Below are 9,879 nucleotides of genomic sequence, written 5' to 3' on the forward strand. Positions count from 1 at the left end.
TTTTAACATACTTGAAGTCGAAGCTAATCTTAAAACTCCTCTTTACGCGGTCTGGGACTTTCCCTTCGCTTTCGTATTGGGAATTTGCAAATACAACTCGCATATTCTCTCTCCCTCGCTCTCTTTTAAAGCTTCGTCGCCGCCATCGTGTCTGGTTGCTTCGATTCGCCGGTAAGTATTCCGGTCTCAGCTACAACGTGCCGGAAAAGAGCGTAAATTTACCCTAAAGTCTTCAATTCCTAGGGGTTTCGTTTCTTCGCTGTCTCTATGTCTTAGAATTTTTCAAGCTATTCGAGAAAAAGGAAAAAAAAATTAGGGAAAAGAATTTTAATTGATTTTTATATATTTTGATTATTTTTTACCAGATCTGCTATTGAGTTTTCAAGTAACTCGATTTTTCATTGAGCTAGGGTTTGTTGGGTTTGCCGACTTTATTTGTCAAATTAGGGTTAGGGTTTATAGGTGAATTTAGGGTTTTCTTTGATACAAACATTTACATGGCTGCTGGAAGACATGGTGGTTACAGGGATAATGAATTTAGGGGGCGTGAGGCTGAGTTTGAGGTTTCACGGCGGGAGCTTGGTTACTCCAAGGGGGATTACGAAAGAATTAGGTCTGAGGATCGGGATTTTGATAGGGATCGAGTTCATGACAGGAGTGGTCGAGATAAGGGTAGGTTGAGACAGAAGGATATAAAGGAAAGGGATATGGTAAATGGGAGTTTTAGGTCCATGTCAAGCAGGAGTGATTCTGGTAGTAGTGATGGTGATGGTGGTGGAGCGAGGAGAAGTGGTGGGCTTAGTGTCAGAGCTGTTGACCGAGAGCCTATAAAAGAAAGGGATATGATAAATGGCAGTTATAGGTCTGGGTCAAGCAGGAGTGATTCTGGTAGTAGTGATGGTGATGCTGGTGGAATGAGGAGAAGTGGGATTAGTGTCAGGGCTGTTGACCGAGAGCCTGGGGAATTGTCTAGCGAGAGTGGGTCTGATGGGGCTATTGAGTCAGACCAGAAGACCAAGAATACCGCCAATGGATATCAGTCTTCTGTACAGAGCAAGAAACGAAAATATTCTCCAATTATATGGGATAGGGAAGATAAGGAAGTGAATAGAATGTCAAAGAGTAGAAATTCACCAGTAGCTGCTAAGCTACCTCCTCCGCCTCCATTGCCAAAGTCATCTGGCCAGTTGGCTAATTTCCCCCCTGAAAGTGTTGAGCAGGTCTCTCTGTTGAACTCTAATAATGTTCACAGTATGGAGCCATCCCCAAGTAATACAAATACAGCACTTGGTTTACTTATGGATGCATCTCATGAATCCCCAGTTGACATATGTTCTCCACCTGTTGATGAGGAGCAATTGCTCAGTCAGGAAGCCAGGAAAGTAGAAGATGAGGAATATGTGCCCGTGCCGACTATAAGATCATCTCGATGGGCAACTGATGCTGACTCTCCAGCTGATGAAGGTGAGATTTCAGGTGATGATACGCTCCTATTGAAAAAGCGACGGGCAGTTTCCCAGTCAGCTGAAATGGGTGGACGCAGGAAATCACTAACTCCTGAATATGAGGAGCTCAAGAGAGAAAGCTCCGGAGGTAATAGAACGAGGTCTTCAGACTCTGATGAACATATTAGGTCTTGCAGCAGAGAGAGTTACCAGGGCAATGAATTAGATAAGAATGACTCAATGGATGTGGATAAGGACCGCAATTATGATGGGACTAGTGTTAGCCAGTCAGATACAGAATCTGAAGATGAACATGATTCTCGTGGTACACCGGAGGCTGCGCTTCCTCCACAAAGGAGCGTAAACATGCTGCAGGGGTGTAGAAGCGTCGATGAATTCGAGCGGCTTAACAGGATAGATGAAGGCACTTATGGGGTTGTTTACAGAGCTAAAGATAAGAAGACAGGAGAAGTTGTTGCACTAAAGAAGGTTAAGATGGAGAAGGAACGAGAAGGATTTCCCCTGACATCTCTCAGGGAGATTAACATTCTTCTTTCTCTTCATCACCCCTCAATTGTAGATGTCAAAGAAGTAGTTGTAGGAAGCAGTCTTGACAGTATTTTTATGGTGATGGAGTACATGGAACATGATCTGAAGGCATTAATGGAGACAATGAAAAAACCATTTACCCAAAGTGAAGTCAAATGTCTTATGCTCCAGCTTTTGCATGGTGTCAAGTATCTTCATGATAATTGGGTCCTTCACCGAGATTTGAAAACTTCAAATTTGCTTCTAAACAACCAAGGTGAGTTGAAGATTTGTGACTTTGGTTTAGCTCGTCAATATGGGAGCCCCTTGAAACCATACACTCATTTGGTGGTTACTTTGTGGTACAGGTGAGTTTCATTTTTTATTCTTCATTAATCTGAAAAGATTTAAGTAGATACTGATACTTCTATTGCCGTGTGTCTGTATGTAGATGAAGGTTTCTATTGAGTTCTCGCCTAGCTGGCTTCCATTTAGCCAGTGATTGATTAGTTTTTTATGCATACAGGGCGCCAGAACTTCTGTTGGGAGCCAAGCAATATTCTACTGCAATTGACATGTGGTCACTGGGTTGTATCATGGCCGAAATGCTATGCAAAGAACCACTCTTCAATGGGAAAACAGAAGTTGATCAAATTGACAAGGTATCTTTCTATCTGCTGATGGAGAATTACTTGATTTTTGATGACATTTACCATGAGTGAAGTCTTCTTAATATACTTCTGTGGTTTTTCTTACCAGATATTCAGAATTCTTGGCACCCCTAATGAGACGATTTGGCCAGGGTTTTCCAAGCTTCCTGGGGTGAAGGTCAACTTTGTAAAGCATCAGTAAGTATTATCTTCTTCTATATTCTATTGCTTCTCTTGTCGGCCAGAGATTCATGTTTTTATTTTTGCCGCTGTTTTCCCAGGCTTCCAGCTTTGGGTGATTCTGGTTTGGCTTTCTGGCCTCCTCTGATGACAATCTATGGTGGAGAAGTATTTTCATGTTTCTACTAACCATTGGATTTGTTTGTAACAGGTTTAATAATTTAAGAAATAAATTTCAAAGCCCTACAACATCCTACATGGGAAAACCAGACCTATCAGAATCTGGCCTTGACCTGTTGAATAAGCTTCTGACTTATGATCCTGCGAAGGTGATGGCAATAACATTTGGGAACTTCTAAATTCTTTTTTATGTTGTTTTTACTTCTTTTGATATTGATGTTTATATGACATATTGCAGAGAATATCTGCCGATGCTGCTTTGAACCATGAGTGGTTTCGTGAAGTTCCTCTCCCCAAGTCTAAAGAATTCATGCCTACTTTCCCTGCACAGCATGCACAAGATAGGTAAATCTTCTTTCAGTGCTAATTTTCAGATGGGAGTTCGGTTAGCTCCTTGGACTGTTATTTGATGTTCTTTGTGTTGTTTTTAGGCGTGTGCGAAGAGTAATGAAGAGTCCAGATCCTCTTGAGGAGCAGCGAAGAAAGGAACTGAAGCAAGGGGTGTTGGGAACTGGTGGATTGTTTGGCTAAGATAAGTGAATAGTGCTCAGTAACTGTTTGAGTTTTGCTTTCTCTAATACTCATGGGTTGACGTGGTTGAGGTTAGAGCCATGCACTTAAAGGAAGTTGCAAAAATTGTTTGCTAGACGATCAGTTCAGCTGTTTTTTAGCAGGCTTATCTGACAATTAGATCAAGAAACAATTCTTTTGGCTATGCGTTATCAGATCTGTTGCAGGTTGACCTACTGGGTTCTGGTGCCTTGTCAAAATCTCTGGGACTGCTTGCATGGCAGGGGTGGCATAGTGAGCTTACCTGTTAAGGAACAGTTTCAATTGAAACTCGTGTATGTAACATATTTCCCATTGGCAGTGTAAACAATGATCTTGAAATTGATTTTGTTAAACATATGGATTGGTTTCATACTTCTAGTATGTCGATTTTAATTTTCATATTCTGTTTGCAAGAGATGGTGGTGTAAAGCTGATGGGGAATTCTTAGCTTTTTCATTGATGAAGAATTTCAATGAAACTATTGCACATATGAAGGTAATTATTGGACCTGAATACATGGATAGTAATCAAGGATGACATATATGCTTTCCCGTCAACATTGAATGTTTTACTGCTCTCCATGTTCACAGCTTTAACTCTTCATTATTGTTTACTTCCATGCTTTTCTTCTGGCCCTTTCCATCTGCATGGGCAGGTTGCACATTATTGTCTGGATCACAAGGGATTAGGACACATAAGTATCACATGTTCCATTGTTTTTTGGGACAAACCTTAGTAGTGAATGACTACATATTTCTGTACATGTCTTAGTGATGTCATTCAAATGTGATGTGAAATCATGATGACGTTTTCAAAATTATTTAAAGGTTATATGGTGATATTATGAACAAGCTGCGCGATTATTTTTTTTCTGTAGGATTTGTTTCAGAATCATTGCATGCTTTAGGGACCAACTACAGTTACCTCTCTTATCTACATGGGGTTCTGAAGTTACTGACTGCTCGGTGGAATGCTGATAATGGAATTTAACCATGGATGACATTATTATCTTAAGATTTTGGTTTAAGTTGTTCCTTTCAAAGTTTATTTCAAAATGCTGGACTTAGGTTGAAAGACCAACCATTTTCTTTGGCTGAAAGCGTTACCCGGTTTCTAATTAACAAAGTTTTGCCAAGCAAGATGAAACAAGACCTGATCTTGAAAGTACTATTGATTTAGTTACTTGAAAAAAAATATTGTTTCCGTTTGGAAGGAAATGTTGATTCGTTTTTCTTGCTGTGACACTATCTAAATTGCAAGTAGTTTATTCCTTGATGCATTTGGTTACCCTTGTTTTTCCTTTTGCATGATTCCATATATAGGTAGTGCAGGTAGTGCCTTGGAGGTTGCTTCCATTTTTTGTTTCTTTGACTTTTGTATTACGGTTTATTCCATCTCATTTGTTGAGAACATGGATACCCATATTCCTTTTGGCTTGCATGCCAAACAACGGGCTACACTTTTTGGTTTCTTTTTGTATTTTATGTTAGGAAATTTTCAGTTTTTGATGTAGAATTAAAATCTATAAATGTCACTGCAGTATCAAGGAAAGCAGGTTGAGGAGCTTATCTACAACCTGGCATACATAGAATTTCAAATTTATTTTCCGTACTTCAGATACTCGTATTCTCTGCCCAAGCCAGTAAAGGTACTTTACTGCCTCATCTGCTAGAGATGTACAAATGTTAAGTTTTGATATCTTGTGCATTCTTTTTTAGATGGGGGATTCTTATTTGAGCCTATAATGGGTCTGGCCTCATTGATTTTTGATACTTTCTTTCAAATCTTCTGTATTGTGGAAAGATGACATCGTTTTGCTGTTACCATCCCTTGTATACATTCTTTTAGAGGCTAACTGGGTATTTCTCGGTTTGCTGCAAGTGGGATTTTTGTAAGTTGATTAATGAAAGGAGGAGCTAGTGTTATATCTCCAGCCCTGTTGTTGATTAGTTTTTATTTTGTGTTCTGGTGGCATCATAAGGGACTTCAATAACCCTATTTGGTTTGTAACCCAAACTGCGAAGCTGTCATTCTTTGAATTGTTTCTCTGCAAAAGACATGTATAAACTCTTGGCCTTGAATCCTTGCAACTGGGAGAAGTCTCGACATTTTCATTTGTTCAATTTTTAAGAACTTGCATCGAGTCTTGGAAGTTTCACTTTGCGACTCCTCTTTCTTGTAATGGTTTTTATTTTGGATGGAGGGGGCGGATTACTAGTGGTGAAGACCCTGGTTGTGCTTCTCAATTTTTTTTTTAAACCATAACCCCGACCCACTCCCTCTACTTGTTTCAGACCAGAAAGAGCAGGTGAGCCTGGGTGCTAATGCCTTCCAGAAGGGGCTGGAAATAGACGAGTAAAGGCTTGTAACCACGTATGCTCATATTTTTTCCTATGAATTTTCTTGTGGGGTTTGAGGCAGGAACATTAGATTCATAAGCCCGGAAGCTCATCTACTAGCAGGGAAGTGGGTGGAAGGACATGTTTCAAGGAAAAATAGATCTGTGTAACCAGTCCAGACTAGGGAGAAATTGATAAAAGTTTTATAGCTACTTGAAGTTAGTCTGTTATTCTGGAATGTTTTAAGGGCTATGAAATGGGAGATGGATGTTGAAAGACGTGCAAATGTTGCAGAAGGATGGTTAAATAAATTGCAGTTAAAATATTTTACTGGGAACTGTTACACTTGGTCTTTGATAGTCATCTCTACTTGATTTTGTGGAGGTTCTTCCTTGCATGTTTTGGTCACCGTGTCTGCAGAACTTCGCAATCAGAGAAGGAGAAAGGAAAGCTGTAGAGAGGCAAGATGAATGTGGCTGATAGCACACACTCCTTGAAGAGGAAAAATCGTATGTTACTTATTATAAGCCGACTTGATTCTCTTTTTGAATATGGTTGTAACTAAATCACCTTCATATTTCGTCAATATCTAATGTCATGCAGTGTTGTGTTGCTACTTAGGTTGGAGTTGGTGTCGATCATAAAGTTGGACCCAAGTTACAGAATGTTGTCCTGTGTAGAACACATTTGCAGTGTTGTGCTTCAAGTCTCTTTATGCAGTGTCCGTGAGAAGTTGTCGTGGCTGTTGCTGTCGTCAAGGGATGGTGAAGTCCGCCCGCCTCCCCCTCTAATGACAAAATTCTGTTGTCAACCCGCTCCACTTACACGCTTCAAACTTCTGACCTACTGTTTAAGGAATCCATCTTTTCTTCAACCAAAATGCTACCACCATCCTGTAAATTAGCATAAAACATCGATAACAGACTCAGTTTATTTGAGATGAAGACGATGTTATCTGTGCGGCAGGTGAAAAAAAAGGAACACGTATTATCTGAAATTACTCCTTGTGCGGTTTCTGAAGGAGATGATGATGCATGTCTAGAAGATTATCATATAAAGAGGATGCTAACGTTGGCAGATGGAGAAATATACAAAGTACACGTAGAATGGACATCATTATCTTCAAATGTCATATAATTTTTTTAAATATTATATCTTATTTTTTTAATTTTATATTTATCAAAATTTATATTTATATAATTAGATGTTGAAAAAAAATAAAGGTGACAAATGAATAAGCTAAGTTAAAATTTGAATTAAATAAAAATGATTTAAGTTGATAACTGCTCAAAGGTTACTCTAGTTGAGATGAAATGACTCAAAATGAACAAAATAATGAGTCATATCTAACTCGTGTAACTCGTATAAAATTTTAATTTTTTATTAGTTGATTTCATTACCAATAATTTTCTTTTCTTTCATGTGTCCCCTGTGTCGCTTTTTGGCTTGATATGGTGTTTAAGAAAAAAAGAAATTTTTGAAATTTGATGTTTAAAATAATTCTTAAATACTTGTGTGGTTGTAAATTGTTTTTTAAGGGTAAAAGAAGAATTTAAAGTAAAATTATCTCTAATTATAGTAAGGTGATATTCTTTTTGGGATAAACTAAAATGGAAAGGAGTCACATAAAATAGGACGCATCGAGTAATTTTTTAGAATTGAATTTCTCATGGGTTAATTTAGATAACAAAATTTTAGGGTAAAACATCTATACCATGCATAATAGTTCTACCTATACTTTTAAATAATTACCGAACATCCCACTATTTAAGATTTTCTATTGTAATTGAGTTAAAGATATATGGAGATATACCACTCCCTAAAAAATAGTCTAGACTTATAAACCACATGCTAATCTATCCCATAAATCATGTTTTTTTGTTGATTTGGTGGAGTAAAGTTTCAGTCCATCGTTGTTATGGCTGACCGAACACCCCCTCACTAGTTTGGTATAGTTTTCGTCGGAGTTGGCGGTGGTAGAAGAGAGAGACAAAGGGTAGAGGAGGAGAGACAGTGGTTAAAATATGTAACTGACAAAATATGCATACGTATCTAATTAAGAGTTCATGTATCTGACAATGTGTACATGTATATGAGTTAAGATTACATGTATCTGTGGAAAAAAAATTTTGATGCTCGAAAAAATTGGAAGAAATTTGATTTTTTTAATTTTTTATCACTGTATCTAAAGTAAGTCTTCATATATTTGTCAACTATACATATATCTGAGTAAGATTTTGTGAATAGAGCTTGAATTATGTATTTGAATTATAAATTTATAATATCTTGGAAGTTTTGGTGTATCTGAACATGTTAATGTATTTTTTTCACTATATCTATAGTCATATTTCTGAGTGCTATTTTATGAATAGGGCTTCAATTATGTATCGGAGTTATATTCCGCAAGTTCGATGTATCTTAACATGTTAATAATTTTTCACTATATTTGTAGTAAGTTTTCATGTATCTATCAGGTGAGTGTACATATTATATATAATAATAATAATAATAATAATAATAATAATAATAATAATAATAATAATAATAATAATAATAATAATAATAATAATAATAATAATAATAATAAAATAAAAAATAAAAAAATTTGTTTCTGAGTTGTATCCATCAAGAATAGGGTATCTGATCATGTACATGTATGTGTCATTAGATACCAGATACATGATTATTTATATCTTGACATATATATGATTGAATTTTAGCTTATAAATGGTATATTCAGATACATATATCGTTTTGATTTCATAAATATTCTCATGTCCATCTCATTTCGAATTTTCATTGGAGTTGAATTTCTTTCCACTATATATCTAATCTCTATACATTTAATATATTGATCGATTTGCATTTGTACTGAAATGGTTTCAACAAGATAGTTGGAGGTAACACCATTTGAGAACGATTCCATCAATTTTATATCCATTTTAAATATCATAAAAAAATCATGTTTTAACATGTCTCAACAAAATAGTGATATTGTCCATTGCTGAACAAAAAAGTTCAGAATTATTGAAGAAGAGTTAAGGAGAAGAAGTATAAAGTTTATTGAATTTCCTCAGAAAATGAAATGATTTTGATTTTTTTTTTTACACGTTGTGATGTGCCAGATTATTGTAAAATTGTTGCATGCGTGATTTCCTCCACAATTGACGACTTTCAATTGCATTTCTTAATTATTTAGACTTAATGAGATGTATTCGACTACTCTGTATCTCGAATATTTGAAATCAATATATATAGTGTCTGATGTGAAAAATATGGTACGATTCGTAATTATGCAAATTGAAGGGAAGGAAGATAATTATGTACTAAACTAGTGTAATTTGTATTGTTTAACCCAATTTTTACCCTCTATTTCACTTAGCCCAAACTTATTGTCAAAAGGGAAAATTACACGTATATGCATTTTTAGGGAAAAATATGCAAATTGTGTTAGTATGATATTGTCTTCCATTGATCTATCAGAATAAAAATGCTCCCGATGTTAACTTTTTAGGTTAAGCCTACCCTTATTTCTAACGGGTTACACTCACAATGTGAACAAAGTGCAATATTATACCAAATTCACGGTTCGTGAGTACTTTAGGCCCTTCTTCTATAAAATAATTTAAAATAAGTAATAATTTAACTTGTATACACATGCGGATCATTACATTTATCATAAAAGTGTTAACTGTAATTGGAGATATAAAATTAACTTTGAACTCGGGTTCACCTGTATCGTAACGGATCGGATAACCAACTACTATAGTAGCGAATGATGTTTGGGATATATCAAGTATAGAATTCTCATGTTAATAGTAAATTTTTTCTGCATGTGATTGAATTTTTATGTGGAGCTCTGGTAAAACCTTAATAGGTATAGCGCTTGATGCTAGTAGGAGCACGAACTATTTGACGGTATAAATTACATGTGTTGTTGCAATGATACTAATTTACAAGTCTTCTGCATTTTACCCATTGAGGTTTGCTTTTCTACATGCTGCC

The 9,879-nt window shown here is 36.3% G+C and overlaps 1 protein-coding gene across 2 annotated transcripts; it reads left to right on the forward strand.

Annotated features, from left to right (window-relative positions):
- Positions 1 to 440: 440 nt before the first annotated feature.
- Positions 441 to 3,907, forward strand: LOC125813935 (cyclin-dependent kinase G-2). 2 transcript variants are annotated; one of them, XR_007442098.1, is made up of 7 exons: positions 441 to 2,341; positions 2,500 to 2,635; positions 2,733 to 2,821; positions 2,905 to 2,927; positions 3,015 to 3,132; positions 3,222 to 3,328; positions 3,415 to 3,907. XR_007442098.1 is itself a non-coding variant. In XM_049493418.1 (6 exons), the coding sequence occupies exons 1-6, from the start codon at positions 498 to 500 to the stop codon at positions 3,512 to 3,514; spliced, it is 2,394 nt and encodes a 797-aa protein (XP_049349375.1). In that variant the 5' UTR covers positions 444 to 497; the 3' UTR covers positions 3,515 to 3,907. The 2 variants fall into 2 exon arrangements, 1 of the variants encoding a protein (XP_049349375.1); XM_049493418.1 differs by lacking the exon at positions 2,905 to 2,927 and having other exon boundaries at positions 444 to 2,341.
- The last annotated feature ends 5,972 nt before the right edge of the window (positions 3,908 to 9,879 follow it).

The sequence above is a fragment of the Solanum verrucosum genome, unplaced genomic scaffold, assembly GCF_900185275.1.
Source record: "Solanum verrucosum unplaced genomic scaffold, falcon-dt-bn FXZP01000085.1, whole genome shotgun sequence".
NCBI classification, from domain to species: Eukaryota; Viridiplantae; Streptophyta; class Magnoliopsida; order Solanales; family Solanaceae; genus Solanum; species Solanum verrucosum.